The sequence below is a fragment of the Sminthopsis crassicaudata genome, chromosome 3 (genome assembly GCF_048593235.1).
Source record: "Sminthopsis crassicaudata isolate SCR6 chromosome 3, ASM4859323v1, whole genome shotgun sequence".
In the NCBI taxonomy this organism is placed as follows: Eukaryota; Metazoa; Chordata; class Mammalia; order Dasyuromorphia; family Dasyuridae; genus Sminthopsis; species Sminthopsis crassicaudata.
Window position 1 is genome coordinate 262,121,553 of NC_133619.1, and position 17,730 is coordinate 262,139,282.

General features: G+C 31.7%; 1 protein-coding gene across 8 annotated transcripts in view; it reads left to right on the forward strand.

Annotated features, from left to right (window-relative positions):
* The window catches only part of TTC3 (tetratricopeptide repeat domain 3), a 162,362-nt gene that overhangs the window by 114,046 nt on the left and 30,586 nt on the right, over positions 1–17,730 (forward strand). For all 8 annotated transcript variants that reach the window (XR_012488006.1, XR_012488005.1, XM_074300641.1 and 5 more), the window contains 6 exons: positions 903–976; positions 2,709–2,867; positions 5,402–6,311; positions 8,396–8,461; positions 9,749–9,898; positions 11,425–11,564. Coding sequence is in view for 6 of the 8 variants with exons in the window: in XM_074300641.1 (XP_074156742.1) it covers positions 903–976; positions 2,709–2,867; positions 5,402–6,311; positions 8,396–8,461; positions 9,749–9,898; positions 11,425–11,564 (1,499 nt within the window). In the remaining 2 variants the exon portion in view is untranslated. The remainder of the gene's footprint in view (positions 1–902; positions 977–2,708; positions 2,868–5,401; positions 6,312–8,395; positions 8,462–9,748; positions 9,899–11,424; positions 11,565–17,730) is intronic.

Consider the following 17,730-nt stretch of genomic DNA (forward strand, 5'->3'; position numbering starts at 1 on the left):
CAGATGATAGAATGACGAAGAAAGACTAACCAAAAAAACATCATTAAAGGTAACTAAAAAATACAGAAGCAAAGACAAACTTTTAGGTGTAAGTTGGTCAATCTGCATATAGTCCTTGTGGATTAACCAACAACCTATTATACTTTTCTGGTTGTCTGTTTTTGAGTTGGCATATTTTGAACAATAAAAGCAGGCAAGAGTATAATGTAGTGACGGTTTTGCTTTTTTGTGACTGTCTTCTCCCTGAGAGAAAGAGCAGGAGAAGGTGTTGGAGTGAAAAACAAAGAACAATGAAGGTACTTTATTAGCTTTGGAGTTGTGAAGAAGCCTAGGGATTGAATTTGGAAGGAGGAGATCTGGAAAAACATGAGAAGTAGAAAGTGAGAGTTTTGCTCCCAAAGCTTGGAGAAAAGGTAGGGAATCTGAAAAGGAACAGGATGAGAAGGTGAAAGATCCAAAAAAGAAGTAGAAACAGGAAAAAGAGAAAGACTCAAAGAGGAGGAAGACATAAAGGACTTAAGGAAAAGAAGGTAGTTAATAAGAAATAGTTAAGAGAAAGGAAAAGAAATTAGATGTTTCTAGAAGGGTATATTTTTATCTCCACACCTAGCACACCAGCTGGACAGAGAAGAAGTTTAAAAAATACTTATTGAATTAAAGAACAGTAATTGTTCTTTACTGAACATGAAATTCTTTCTAAAGAGAAGGGAACTAGATGATGTGAAGAAGTAATTTCTTGTATTTTAAAGTAATCAGTTTATGTGCTTAAATGTAAATCGCTTATTACTTTTACCAATGATTATTTTTAAATCATTTTTATATTACTTTTTAGTAAAACCACATTGTCAGTCCTTTCCACTTTTTATTTTTTTTAACCCACCTACCCCTCCTTCCCAATCTAGCCTGTTATCATACTCTCTGGAGTTGGTGGAGTATCACAAAATGATGATAAAGTTGGTACAGATGAAAGTACTTTGTGAGTATATCTTTCATTTGAAAAATCTTACTTGTTTTCATTTAAAAGTGCTTAACTCCTGTAAGTAATATTCTTTTTTGGTTCAGACTAGTATATTCATTGGTATAAGGGGCTGTCCTTTAGGAAATTCTCACTAATAATAAAGATAATTCTTATATAGCTTACAGTTTTTAAAAATTACCTGTGGCACTATGGTGTTAAATGACTTGCTCAAGGAAACTCAGTCAGCAGCAGAACCTAGATCTTCCTGGCCCTAAGACTGGCTCTTTGTCATACCAATCTGCTTCTCATTCAATTATTAAATCTAAAATCTATGAATCTTTACAAGAGAAAGAGTATAGGATCTGAATTCAGATTAATTGGTTTTGAATTTTGACTGTACTTAATAATTTTTTGTTTTTAATAATTCATTGAATCACAGTTTCCTCATCTGTGAGGAATTTAGACTAGATTATCATCAAAATCCCTTAGTAAACCTATGATTTGTCTTGTATTTAAATTCATACAAAATCTAATTTATACCATTCTTCCAATTTTAGGAATCCTTCCAAGCAGAGCACTTTTTAGAAGGATAATAAGTATTACTGATATCTTATAGGAAAATCTCCCCAAACCATTTATTAGACTAAAACTGATAATAGTATTATGTTCCCCTTCCTTCCTTCCTTCCTTCCCTTCCTTCCTTCCTTCCTTCCTTCCTTCCTTCCTTCCTTCCTTCCTTCTTTCCTCCCTCCCTCCCTCCTTCCCTCCCTCCCTCCCTCTTTCTTAATAGCTCCATAAGTAATTTTGATTTATTTCTTGTTATGAACACACATTTTTAGGAAGAAATGACATTTCTAATCAAGTTTCCTCAGACACAGCAAGTTATTTGCCCAGTCCCAAAGACTATAGGTAGAACCACCATACTAGTTCCTCATTATATGATGTGATATTAGGGACTTTTCACATTGTTAGTTGCCCTTATCTAATTTTTCTTCAATTTTTCATTGTCCTTTCAAAATTATACTCAGAACTAAACATGTTTCTTCACCTATGATCTGACAGGAGCAAAATATAGTGATATAATTTCCACAGTGTTTGACATTATACCTCTCTTATATTCTAAAAATCACACTCACTAAGAATAACAATAATAATTCAAAATTAGGAAGAAAAATTATATCTAAATAAAATATTTCTTTTAGTTTCTAAATGATAATAGTTGGTCATTAAATATTTAATATTTTGTATATTGATAACAAATTTATAGATAAAACTTGTTTATACAATTTTATACTGATTGTTTAAGTTTTAAGAAATTTATATCATTAAATGAATATTTGAATCTTTTCTATTTTTCTAATTTTAATTTTATCCCTTTAATATAGTTATTTCCCAAGTTAATAATAATCACATTAAAACTTTTTTTAACTTTCTTTATTTGTTACTCTGTTATGCCACATAACTTTAAAACACAAGCACAATACTAGAAACCAATTTTTAAAACTTACTTTGGGAAACTAAAATAAGTTCTTCCAGACTGTCTGACCCAAGATTTTTAGAGATTAATTTTAATAAGCTTAGGAATGGATGTCAAAATGTGGGGGCAGGGGGGGGAGTAACATTAGTTTTTGTATTGACTTCCATTTGTGACAGGGTCTTCTGAGTTTTTAGATTTTTCTTCCTAAGAGTTTGCATACTTCAGATTCATTAAACAATTTGATATTCACAAAATCTACCTTTTTTTCTACAGACTTCATTCGAATTCTTATGACCCATTTGTAGTACCTGAATATCTTCGAGATGAAGTAGAAGAATTTGAAGCTCTATATGAAAAAAATAGTTCAAATAATTGTAAATATAAGAAGTTATTGGACAATAACTTAGATTCAAAATGTGAACCATTATATGAGTAAGTACTTTCATTGTTCTAAAATTGTGGGCTCCTAGTAGTACCAGTAGTCTTCTGATTAATTGACATTTTGAAATTTGAGCATTTATCAATTAAGTCATTTTCATAAAATAATCTTGAATGTAAAATATATTATATCCCTTTATCCAGGTATTGTAAAGTGTTACTTGAGGATATTCTCTTAATGTTTGTTAGTAATATTAGGTTACTATTAGATATTTCCAAGTATGCAACCTAGGAAATGTATCAATAGGGTCAACAAACCAATTTCAGTCATGATATGATGTTCACCAGGTACACATATGAATGGAATAGTGCTGTATATAATAGCCATATCACATAATTATAGTGGACAAAACATGCTAGATGATCAGTTATCTTATTCTTAGAATAAGAACCTGACAGCCAAAAATACTCTTAAGTTATTCTAGGCTACACAATATCTAAAATGTGAGAGATGATAGTTATTCATACTATACACTAGTCAAAACATCCAGTTCGGTCTGGATACCACATTTCAAGAACATCATAAGCAATTTTAATTCTGTCCAGAAGAAAGCAATCACAATGTCCAGAGTATGTGAGAGCAATTATGCTTGATTATCCAAGAAAGGAAAATACTTAATGGAGAAAGTAAAAGTTTTCAGATATTTGAAGGATGATCATATAGAAGAGGGATTAGTATTGTTCTGGTTGGCTCCCGAGAGTCGAATTAGGAACAGTAGGTAAATATTGAAGAGAAGTACATTTTATTACAATTTTTTTTTTAAATTAGAACTGCCTAAAAAAGGAATAGGCTACCTTCAGAGGTGGTAGGGTCTCATTTACCTCTTCAAGCAGAGGATTTGAATGATCACTTATTAGGAAATTCTTAGATCTTCCCTGGTCTTGTGTTATAGTTCATTTATGCTTTATGGAATCATGGAAAATTCATATTAAGTAGAGAATTTTTCAGCGTCTATTCATGATATGAATAGGGTTGTTCAGAAGAGTGAAACCTTACATTTTTGAAGTACTAAAGTAAAAGAAACATTTTAGTTATTATTAGCTAGACCTAAAGAAACTTTATTTTCCTTAGTATTTCCTTAAACAAGAATACGAGTAAAACCAATGTCCATTGTTCTCAAACTTATTTCCAAATTGTCTCCCTATCATGTACTCTCTCCCTTCTTCAATCCATTCTTCACACAAACACCATATTACTATTCCCAAATCACAGATATGACCATATTACTCTCCTGCTCTGGAAATTTCAGTGACTATATCAAGGAGTAAAATATAGAATCTTCTATTTGACTCTTAAAGCTCAGAGAGAAGAAAGGAGACAGACTTGAAATGTCAGAGCTGAGAACTGTTTGGCTCTAGTGGTTCAAAATTATTTCATAATTTGTAAATAATTTCAGTAAGCCTAAGTTTATTGTGTACTTTGTGACACTGGGGGGAAATTGCAGAAGTGAAAACCATCCCTGATGTAAAGGAGCCTACACCCTATATAAAGAAAACAACGTGATTTGTGGGTGAAACATTAGCCACTTAGGGAATCAGGAAAGGTATTATATGTAGAAGATGGTGTTTAATAGTATTGAAGGAAACTAAGAATTCTGAGATAGGGAGGAAACAATACATTCTAGACATGTAAGCCAATGGGCTGTGGGGAATGGAATTGATAATAAATTGAAAATAAATTTATAGTGAGCTCAGTCAGGCCCATTGTGTCATGATATCCTCAGCAACTTGGTTCAACGGTGCAGGTTATCACCCCAGGCACAAGGGAGCTCCAAGGGTAAAAACGGAGCCTAATATGGAGAGTAGAGCTGGTCACAGGGAGAAAGTGGAGCCAAAGCTGTAGTGGTCACTTAAGAAAGTGTTTCTTGATGGGGGGGGGGGGGTTTAGAGGGCAGAATAACAACAAATGTGGGATGATAGGTTTTGATCAGGTAAAGGAACTTGAGAATTCTTGATCGTGGCACATATCTGTAGGTAAGATCAAAGGTGTCACAGTCGTGGTGTGTAGCTGAAGTGAAGAAAGAAAGTGGGTTATAGATCTAAGCAAACCGAGGAGCCGGAAGGTAGGGTGTTTAAGGGAACATCAAAAAGTACTAGATGAGGGCAGGAATTGGAGTAGCATGAGAGATTCTGAATGAGGTACTAAGTTTCTTCTTAGGCAATTGGGGACACAATACCCCTGTAATTTAAATATGTAACTTGTTAAATTTTGAGGATAATTGAACTTATTATGTACAATGGCTTAATTTTCCATGAATTTTTAAAGTGGAGGACTATTGAGAACTTTGTTTTCTAAAGCCCAAAGTAGCTGAAACAGTATTCTGTTTGTATTATTGGATGTATAGTATTTTTACTTTGTTCTCTTTTCTCATAAAAAAGTGATTATGTGATGCTAGAAAATATTCTACAGGAAATAGGATTTTTTATGGTTGTAGGAGCAACTGAAGAAATACTGCTTCTTTAAAACATTTAAAAAAAACTTATAGATGGAATGTATTTTCTATAATAACTTTAAAATATTTTTAAAGCTATTTTTCTCAGATCCTGGAAGAACATGGTCCTTTGGAAATTGATGACAAATTATTGGTTGGAGAATATGAACATTTTCCTGAAGAAGCAAGGAAGATTGTGGAGGAAGCAGGAGGCTTAAAATCTTTTCTGTTAGATTCTCTTCGTTTTGTTATGATAGACAATTATATTGGATTGATAAAAGATGCTGTTCAACTTAAGAAAAATAAGACCACTGGAAGTGATGTGGAAGAAAGTAGTAGTTTGGATGAGAAAGACTTGATGATTTTCTCTCCATGCTTTCAGAAAAATGCTTCCCAGCTCAAACTACAGTTGAATCCAGCAGCTAAGGAATTTAAGCCAGTAACTTGTAATTCTTTCATACCAGCACCTAAAAATAAAAAAACAAATAGGGCTGCAAAGTATGTAACAACAGGATATGTATCATATGTTCCTTTTAATACAGTTTTTTCTAATCAAGGATTTGACACCAATAACACATCAGTGTCTTATGCAAATATGTTGCCACAATCATCTCAATGCATTAGTTTATATACAACTGTATCTGATATATCTTCTGATTGTCCAAAAAAAAGAAAACTACCATTGGTGTCAGCTGTACCTCCTGTGACAGAGAGTGACAAAAGAGATAATCTTGACTCTGCCAATTCCGAGGCATGTAATGTAAATGCTGAAAGACCAATGCTTGAAAAAGTATATTCCTCTGGTAAACCTAATTGTGAAAAAAAGATCCGTCAGAATTCTCAGAAAACAACTCTAAAGGCTGAAATATGTAAAAATAATACTGCCAAAGATTCATGCATTGGAAATAATGATCATTGTGATCTTGACACTAGTAAACTGGAACGAGAGATGAAAAATATTGCTGTCATCAAAAAAGCTCCATGTATACGAATGGTTGCCATACAGGTAAGTCATTATACTAGGAAAGAGTCTATGACTCATATTAAATATGTGAAATTTGTATCCTGATAGTTTTTCTTGAACAGTCTTAGAATGACCTTAGGGTTGGGAAGCTATACATCTAAGATGGCTTACAGGTTTTTCCAAAAAAAAAGGGAAATGAGTCAAGTCAATGTCTACAATTTCCTTCAAGAATCTTAATTCTTTGAAAGGATGATACCATTAAGGTTAATTTGCCTTTGTTAAATTTCCTTTTTTATTTTCTAACAATGAATGAAATTAATAAGGAAATTAAACAAATAAAAATGAAAACAATGTGTTTTATTACTATTGTTTTAATGCCAGCTTACATAAATCTAGAGAAATCACCAAGAAGTTGGCTACCTTGAGATAAAAGTGTTTTGCCAGAATAAATCCATGGAATAACTTATTTAATGATACATGTGGTCTGCATAATTGGAAAACTATTGAAATTCTTTTTTTTTTCTTTTTCTTTTTCTTTTTTGAGGCTGGGGTTAAGTGACTTGCCCAGGGTCACACAGCTAGGAAGTGTTAAGTGTCTGAGACCAGATTTGAACTTGGGTCCTTCTGAATTCAAGGCTGGTGCTCTATCCACTGCACCACCTAGCTGTCCCCAACTATTGAAATTCTACATCTATTCAAGTAATGAACCAAAATGGTTTTTGTAGAATTTTTTGATAATAATCACTAATATTCAAAATTCACAAGTATAAATAATTTTATAGGTATAAAATTTGGCTAAATCTGATTTTTTTAAAAAATCATTTAAATTATCCTTGATCATGTACTGAGAAGAAAAGTGTTTCCCAGAAAAAAAATAATAAGCTTTGAAATTTTGAAATGAATGTCTTAAGTACTATGGATTGAAGCAAAAGTTTAAAAAACTAAACTTTGGTCATATAAGTAACTGAAAGATGAATTGATATCAGTATTTTTAAAATCTCATTTGTCACCATTATTTTATTTATTATTTCTAAATTTTCCAGTTAGTTAATTCTCATAGATATTCAGTATTGTTAAATAAGCAAAATTTCTATAATCTTTTATATTTGAAAATCTTTTTTAAAAATTTTTACTGGTGGAAGCTATTTTATTACAGGGAATCCTTTAATTGTCACTAGTTATTGTGGAAGCTTTTTTATTTTAGAAAAAAGAGAAACATTATTAAAATACATACATCACATTTCTGAAGAAAGCCTTGAAAAATATAGCTTAATACCCCATATAATTGGCTGAAGACTGAATTGTGAATTCTGTTGCTGATTTTTACAATAAAGTTGTCTGATTTATTCAGCCTCCATGTGCTTGTTTCCTGCACTATTAACTGCTTAGTAAGATGTAGATAGGGACTTGATTTTACTGGTGTAAAGAACTAAATCTCTCTACAAGTTAGCTCCTTCTTTGCAACAAAGAGGCATTAGAACAGGTATTCTTAATTTGGGAGTCTATGAATTTGTTTGTTCATTTTTTAATCTTTTGGTAATTATTTCATATAATTGGTTTCTTTTGTAATTCTGTGCATTTAAAAACATTTTGAGAAGAGTTTAAAAAACAAACCCAACCTTAAAGAGTTGTCCAGAGCAGTAAGAGGGCAATTTTACCCAAGGCCACATAGTCAGGATTATAGGAGAGGCAAGACTTTGGTCCAAGCCTTCCTTTCTCTCAGTCTCACACAGAAACATATCATGTTTCCTTTCAAGTAAATTCTCTCTCTACCACATCATGTTGCCTCTCTTTTCCTAGTTACAATGTTTAAATTGCTTTTAACAACATTAATCTATGGAAATTAAACCAAAAAATAATAATAATAATAATGCCCTAAGTTAAACATTGGACAACTTTGAAAAGCATCACAAACTAAATTTCTACCCCCCAAATTATATTTATACTGAAAGTAATCAATGTAAGTCTTTCTTAGATTAACATCCAAGTTTTTTCCATTATTGTTCACCGACTGATTCAGGGGAAATTCTTATATTGGAAATTACTTTATTATACCTTATTAATTTGAGATAAATAATCTCATTTTGAATAATTTTTAAATAACTGATGTTTGTGTTGTGCAACAGGTAAAAAATGACTTAATGCATCAGGAGGTTAATACACTACCTTTTGGTCCATTTGAAACACAACAAGTAAGTCCAAATTGTGCTAAAATAAAAAATTTTGTGTTTATAAAGAAAAGGAGGTCCTAATATTACTGTATTGATCTAGATATCTATTATTTTTAATAATGAAGTAACAACTTCAGTATGTTAAAAAAGGATAATTTTGAATTTTGATAAGATTTTACAATCTAATTTTTTGCATGGGAAATAATCAGATACAAGCATGTTGATAAAGAATTTATAGCTCTTCATATTTCCTTTTAAGAAGATAGCATAAAAATTAATGAGGAAAATGAGGGACCTTTGTTAGTGTTTTAATTTGATTCTGTCTGCGTTGCATTTTCCCCTTAGTGATAATAGAGTTCAGTGATTAATGCTACTTGGATATGAAAAAAGTGAGATTTTTTTTCATTTAGTTATAGGAATTTTTAGAAAGCATTTGTTTTGTGTATTTGGCAAGTGACAAAACTCTTTACACATAAAATGTATTTTTACTGAATAATATCTTTTTGAACATAAACCCCACAAATAACTTGTTCTTATTGTTAATGTTAAATGAAGAATTACACATTTATTAGATACAAAGCATTGTGTTTCATTGAGATAGATTTTTTAAAATTAGATAAGGCATGGTAGTTGCCTTGATTTAAATTACAATACACATTTTAAAGGCAAATTTCTTAGGGTTATTTTTTTTTTACATAGATATTTTGCTAGAACTAATAAATAAAAGGAACTAAATTCTCCTAGACACTGAATAATTAGACAATTTTCTTTCTTTTTTTTCTTTATTAAAGCTTTTTATTTTTCAAAACATATAAGTGGACAATTCTTTAACATTAGCCCTTGCAAAATCTTTGTGTTCCAATTTTTCCCCTCTAACCCTAGATGGCAAATAGTCCAATATGTGTTAAATCCAATATGTGGACAATGAATTTTCTAAAACAACATTATTCTTTCATTATTTACTTCAGCTTTACAAATTATAAAATTGTAAGTAACAAAAGTTAGGGTTATACAACTCATTGTTGTAGTTTCTATATGTTTCCATCTCTCAAGTTATTTTAAAACATCCATAAGTAAACTGAATGTACTTGACTGTAGGAATCAACAGAACAAAATAATACTGGACCACTTCTGTTCTAGAAGAAAACTAGTTGCCAAGACTCTAACCAGCTAAATTTGCTGAAATTCAACTAGCTAAGTTACCTCCAGTTATGAGGATTAATTAGAATGGAATAGGTATCCTTTAATTATACAACTCTAGAATTCATCATGCTGGGGATGTTTATGTAATTCTGTAATTAATTATAGGGTGATATTTTACGAATGGAAAAGGAACATCAAGTGTTACAAGAACAACTTAAAGAAGCAAGGGAAAAATATGAACAGTTAAAATGCAGAAGTACGGAGGAAACCAGAGAGGTGGAAGAAAAACTGAAAAGAACAATAGAAGAAAATAAGGTAATTTTACCATCTAAGATAACTGTAATTATCTATATCTCCATGCAATTTTTAGAATATCGATTTTTTTTTAATCTCTCAATACTTTACTTATAAATAATATGCCACCAGTAGCAGTTTAAAAGCATGATTCTTGGCCCTAAAGAAGTTGAGAAAATAAAGTAAATAAAATTTTAAGGAAAAAAAACCAAGAACCAAATTAACACTGGTAGAATGATTCTAAAAACAAGAATAAACAAGCTTAGACAGATTAGTTAGAGCACCAAAAAGAGTTCCTAAGAAACTTTGACTATCATATTTTCTTGTTTATTGAGGCTTAGTATCCAGCTATCCATTCAATTGTTTTCTGGAGTAGAATTCATTAAACCTTAAAGAGCTTCAATTGTCTTGAATAAGCTCATAATCTTAGTGAATAATCCAAGTGAGTAATCATACTTCTCTATCTAGGAGCATATCTGTGTCTAAAGGAAAAGCCATGGTAAGAAACATTCTTGTTTTGACAGCCTTAGTCACTCAAGTGCTTATTGGGAGCAAAGGTCCTATTCAGTCATAGGGAATTTTAGTAGTATTTATCTTTAAGCTTCTCTTTTAAACAAAATAAGAAATGATTCTGTACTTTAGTCTGAACCCATTTAATCAAGAGTTTTTCTTATATCTAGCTGATATTAGCTTTATTGTATGAATTGATGTTTTAGTTAAGGGAAAAGCATAAGTTAATAGTGCTGGAGCATTTTATATCATAAAGGTCCAGGCCAGAGTAGGGGTTCTATAACATGTAACTTGTGCAAACTGAAATAGTGGGTTCTAGAGTCGAGGATAAAAAGATAGCAGGAAGTACAAAGGAGATACTAGAAGGGAAGGGATGGAGAGAGGAGAGAATGCCAAAAGCATTCTTCAGGGACAGCAAAAGGGAAGAAAACTTCTCCTTTCTACTTCTCTTTCTTGCCACACATAACAACTTGGGTACCTTTTCTCAGGAGACAAAATTTGAGCTGATAATTTGTATTCTGGAAGTTTAATCAGTACACCCAACTAACTTATAAATAAAAATGTTGGAATACAATCCATTTGTATGTTAAATTGTTTATTTTACTTTTGTTAATAGTTACATTTTTTAAAAAGGAAAATTGAACTTGTGCTCTTTGCCTTTCCGTAGATCACCTTATGTAAGTTTTAAGTGAATTACCAGTATTTATTTGCTAATAACAAAAATTCCCTTTTATGAGATTTTTATTTAATAGTATCTCTAATGATAAAATATGTTAGTGTATTTACTATTTCTCCTACGCCCTTTTAAAATTATATTTATTAAGATTTTTCTAAATAAAAGGAATATTCAATTCATCCTTTTCAGTGATCACTATTTCCTTAATAGGATAGTCCAAATTAATGAAGTTTTATAGTATATAGTAGAAGAAAATTGTACAAGTCAGTTTTTAAGTTTATGTAAATCAAATGTCTTCTTTAGTATTGTCAAATATTATTGTTTAAATCAACTTTATCATTAATTTAATTTTTAATCATAGATTTCCAAGACTGAATTGAATTGGTTCCATCAAGATTTGGAAATAGAAATGAAAAAGTGGCAACAAGAAAAAAAGGAAAGTCAAGAAAAATTGAAAACTTTAAGAAATAAAGTTAAAAAGCTTAACGATACTCATGAAATGTAAGTAGCAAAATTAAAAAGTTACCATATATTCATTGGTATTATTTAAAAGAAAAGTACATACATAATTTTAACAGTTCTAATTACAATTTGTAAATTAAGCTGAATGAAATCTCCAAATATATAGACTCATTTTCATCATCACTATTTCATGTAAAACTCTGAAAAAAAATCTTTTAAATTTTATATCTAATTTAAACACTAAATATGGAAAAGAATGAACTTGATTATCATTTCTAGAGAGGAAGTTAGGTATAATGGAAAGAACAATAAACTGGAAATCTGAAGGCCTGGATTCTAATCCTAGCTTTGCTGTTTTGTACAACTTGGTGATCTACTCTGGATTCCTCATCCTGGTTCTTCTGCCACTTAACCTGTTTGGCTTTGGGCAAACCTCTCTTTGCTCATCTGCATAATGAAGAATAGGACTAGGTAACTTCTAAGATCTTCAAATTTAAAGTCTTAAAAATTTTCATTTCTTAAATACATATCCATAGATGTATTTGTTACTTTTTTCTTGTGTCCTAAAAAAATTTGTGTATTATAGTTTAAGGAACACAATATATCCTAGATTACCCCTAAACAAAATTGTGAAGTTGATCGTTTATCTTCAGAATTTTCTGTCTACCCTTCTTTCCCATGTCGTTTGTTTATACCCATCTCCAACCTCCCTTTTTCACACACACTCTGGTGTGGCATCTGACAGGAACCTATTTCTCTGTTATAAGAACTTGGCATGTATGTATCATATCTATATCCATATCCATGGATAGATTCATAATGGAAAGGAGTTAATACTAATGGTTTTGTTGTTTAGTTGTTTCAGTCATGTCTAACTCCTTGTGACAAGGTTTTTTCTGACAAAGATACAGGAATGATTTACCATTTTCTACTCCAGCTTATTTTATAGATGAGGCCAGCAGAATTAAGTGACTTGCCTAGGTTCACACAACTAATAAGTGTCTGAGGCTAGATTTGAGCTCTGGTCCTCTATTCTGCTCACTGAGCTGTTGAGTTATTCCCAGAGAGAGATTTTAACTAAAGAAGTACAAAGGATTTGTCATGATGTAATATACTAGATATATTGTAGGGGTTTGTTTTAAAGATAAGCAGACCTTATCTGTGCCCCTTCCAGTCATGTAACATAAAATGACGAGCTACTCCAATTAAGCATAAAACTGGCCCTGCAAAAATCACACCGTCTACATCAATCTCATTTAGTAATTAGTCAGGTACCTAGCCAGGATGTGTCAAAATGTAGCATGTTGGTGAAACCCCAGAAATGATGAAAAATAGTTTCTAAGAAAGTTGAGTAGATTTCTATGAATTGATGCCATGTAAAGTGAACCAAATCAGAAAAATAATTGAAATCATAATGATACTGTTGTTTGTTTTTCATTTCTTTTAGCACAATAGTATTCCATTGCATTTGTAGACTATTGTTTAAGCATTCTACTTTTGATGGGTACTCTTTTAGTTTCCATTACTTTGCTACCATAAAAATAAGTACTATACATATTTTTATACATATAGGAAGGATGTCTCTTTGCTCTATGGTTCTACTGTACATTTTCTTAGATAGTATTCCTTTTGGAGAGCATCACTGTTGCTTTCTCCATTTTCATCATTAAAAACTGAGAGGAAGGGAGGGGAGGACTTTAAACATAAGAAATGTCAAGCAAAAGTAATCCATGTAGTGGCTATATTCAAAAGTATATGTCTGTATGCCTTTTATTCATCATCTCTCTGCTAAGGAGGTAACCATTATATAAACCTTTATTTTAAAAAGTAAATCCTTGCCTTCTAAGAGTTTATACTTTTTGAGGGAGACAATGTATTCTGTGAGTACGTAAATTTATGCAAAACAAAAAGTAAGTAATTGGCCTCCTGGAGATGGAGAGGATGGAGCTTGAGAAGAAGAAAGTATCATTAGTTTATCCCCTGTTCAGCAAAGGTTTCATGTCCTTTGCCCTCTTCCCTTTCTATATTCTCCTAATTTAGTGACCTGTTCACCTATCAAGGATTTCATTGTTATCTTTTTGCAGATGGCTCTATTATGTTCAACCCTCATCCTGAACACCAGTCTCAACTCAATATGTCCAAAATAGAGCTTATTATCTTTTTCCCATAGAATTCATCCATCTTCCTGGTAACCTCTCTGTTTCTATTGAGGGTACCATCATTCTTCCAATCTCCCATATTAAGACTTAGTCACCTTTAACTTCTCATTCACACTTATTCCACATATCCAGTTATTGGCTAAATCTGGCCATTTCTACTTTCCTAGTACTTTTCATATATACCACCTTCTCTTTTCTCTTATACCTTACCTTAGCCTTCCATTACCTCTCATCTAGACAATTGGAATGACCTCCTTATTTGTCTCCCTGCCTCAAATCTTTGTTCACAACTGCCACAGTCATTTTCCTTATGTTGATCTGAATGTATTACTCCTGTATTTAATGCACTTTCTACTTCTTTAAAATTTTATTTTATTTGAAAAAACATCAAGAAAAAAAGAAAAACAGAAAAGGAATACAAAACAAAACACTGTGCCCAATAGAACATCAGGGAGGATTCAAAATATATAATAACAAATTACCAGATCAAGAAAAAAATTTTTTTTCATATATATATATATATATATATATATATATATATATATATATATATATATATATATATATATATATATATATATATATATGAAATTATATTCATGAGCGTCAATATTTTCTTTACAATCTCGTAAATTGTTCTTTGATTCTCTGCTGTGCCCCTTATTTACTTCATTCTTTTTTCCTCTTTTCATCCCCACCCCTACCCCTACATGTACATACATACATACACATGCACAGATACACACACACATATACCCACATACACTCACACACGTCTTTCCTATCCCTGCTGACTCTAATTAAATTCTGCTCCAGAACTTGCCTTGCAATTACTTAATGTCACCCCATCCAAAGATCCCTCTCGTCTTTTTCCCTCACCCTTTCATTCTCCATACACTCATCCTTCTCTCCTTATTTCTTTATACATTTTGGAGGATGCTATATCCTTTATGATATATATTGCCTGTTTAACCCATTTCCAGTGTGAGTAGGTTTTTAGAACACGAACTTCCTCCCCTCTCTAATGCTCTTGTGTCTGTTTTTCTGCACCTCATTTGTATAACATGACTACTATTTTTTTACCTTTATTCTGCCAATCTTTCTTTTGAGCTATTCTAATGTTGATATGAATCTTAAACATATAGTATACATTTCCCATGTTTAAAAAAAAAAATTTGTCCGTGTTAAGTTCTTTAAAATTGATCTTTAATATTGGCTTTTATATGTTAAATTTTCTGTTAAGTTCAGGTTTGGTTGATTAAAAAAGAAAAAAAGTCCTGAAAATCTGCAAATTCATTGAAAGTCCATTTTTTTTCTCATTCAAAATTATAAATAATTTTGCTGGATGTGATATTTTTGGCTGCAGTTCTACTTCTTTTGATTGTCAGTGGATATGATTCTATTCTTTTATTGTGGCTGATGATAAGTTCTGCACAATTCTAATTGTAGTTCCAGCATATTTGAATTGTTTTTCCTTGTTTCTTGCAAAATTTTCTCTTTGATCTAGGAGTTTTGAAATTTTGCAGTAATATTCCTATATGTTTTCTACAAAAAGATCTCTTTGAGGTAGTGATCAATGGATTTTTTCTATTTCTATTTTCTCTTCATATTCTATCACTTCAGTACAATTTTCTTGTATTATTTCCTGCATTATTGTGTCAAGGTTCTCTTTTTGGTCACAACTTTGTGGCAATCCAATTATTCTTATATTTTCTCTTCTGTTCTATTCTCTAAATCTATCATTTTTCTTATGTTTCACATTCTGTTCTATTTTCTCATTCTTTATTGTAGAAGGCCAGAACCCTGGAGAAGTATACATGAAACAAGGATACTTACAACAAGGTGTTAACTCAGTGGAATTAATGAGATGATAGTTCTCTAGTTCACATATACTTAGTACTTAATATGGTGATGTAATGATTCTCTAGTTCTATAAGGTGCTGTAGTGATATAATCATATCAAGGTATTTAAGGACTCAGAATGACTGGAAATGAGACATTCCATCCTTGACTATTCTCCTGGTGTCTCTCCTGCCTCCTGCACTCCTCCACTAAGATTAAGCCTGGGTCAGACTGTGACAGATAGGCTGTAAAGGAGATGTGAAGGAGATATTAAAGACTCTAGACTCTATTCTTGTCCATTCACTTTGTGTCTATCCTGCTGAGACCAAGGCTGCCAGAAGACCTCAAGAAAGCTAGCCCGAACATTACACTTTATAATCTGTTTTGTTATTTCTTGGTCTCTCATAGCTTCACTGGCTTCCCTTTGTCCATTTCAAATTTTCAAAGAATTATTTTCATCTCTGAGACTGCTACTATAAAAATAAGCACTATAAATATTTTTATATATATATATAGATGTTTGTCTCTTTGATCTTTTTATGGTTCTACTATACTGTACCTCCTTTTTTAGTTGGTTAACTTTTTTTTTCATAATCTTGTTTTTCTTGGATTTTTTTGTTTTTTTAGTTTTTTCAATGTCTCATTTGATTTTTTTAAATTCTTTTTTGAGTTCTATAAATTCTCTCTGGGCAAGGAGCCATTTTACATTACTAGAAGCTTTTTTTTTTTTTTTTTAACTAAAGTATCCTCCTCTGAAGATGAACCCTGATCTTCCCTGTTCCAATGCTGGGTTTTTTTATTCTTTGCTGGGTTTTTTTTTTTGTTTTGTTTTTTTTGTTTTTTGTTTTTTTAATAAGAGGTACTAGTGTAAGCACTTCTAATCTTGGAGTGGGGATAGTACCTCAAACTTCCCTTCAGCTCTCCTTTCACTAGGAACCCCAAACCAAAAGCTCTACACTCCTAAAAGTGTAAGTCCCTCCACCATTGCTTCTACACTGGTTATTGAGCTGGTTCCTTCTTGTGTAGGGCTGCATGTTCCTAATCAGCTGAGGCTCACCTCCAAACCGTCCTGGAGTGAAAGTTCCTGTGGTTTCCTAGCTACACTCAACCAGCCCAAGGGGTCCTCATCCAGTGTCCCTTTATAGCCAGCCTGGAGGTGTTTGCACTTCAGGCAGGTTAATCTCCATCCCCTTCAGGTCTTTTGGGGTTTGATTTGAGGGGCCTAAGTCCTTTCGATTTTTCACCTGTCTATGCTTGCCCAAAGATGCAAATTTGTTCTATCTGTGGGGGAAATCCTGAGAGCTTGAAAAAATTTACCAGCCTTTCTATGTGATATTCCCAGAATCCTTCCCCAACTTCCTACTTCATTAAGGAAAAACTACAATTCATGCATCTTTCCAGACTCATTATACAATTACAGTTTAACTTTTTCAAAAATGTCTGACTCAAATAACTAGCTTATGTATAAGCATGTAGTCCCAAACCAATTTGTAAAGGAAATAGAAGTGATTTCCATAGTCCTGAAGAAAATTGGGAAATGTAAGGTTAATTCTAGCTTAATGCATATTATTTGTTCACATGAAATCTAGTTATTTTAAATCTACATATATGTGCATATATGTATGCATACATATTTTATTATGGATAGAAAGAAACATGTATCTCCTGACAAGGAGATTCTTGAAAACAGGAATTGTTTCATTTTTTATTTTTTGTCTTTGTATCTCTAGCTCATAGTAATTGTTTAATAAATTATGTTGACTAATTGGTGTAAAATGTGCTTCCAGCTGAGTTTTTAATGTATCTAAGAATTTTGAAAGGGATTATTAGTAAGAAGATATTATAGTCCAGTCATGGGGAACAATAGCCAGTGTAAAGAGTAGGGCAGCAGGGAAGGGTGTAGTATATAAGAAACATCAGAAAAGCCAGTTTGATTAATTAATGCCTATATAGCAAGTATAGCTATCTTTGATTTTTATATTTTATTTTATTTTAATATTGAAATACTGTAAAATTACCATGATATATGGATCTTAGGATAAAGATAAAGTTGGTGGTGTTTCTTCGTTATAAAATAGAGAGAAGTTTTTGTACATTATACCATGACTTGAGTCTTTTGATCTATTTGTGATGTGATTATTCATACTGTTGATATAAATTGTATTATTTGATCTGATATCTGTGTTTTCAGTTAAAATTTAGAA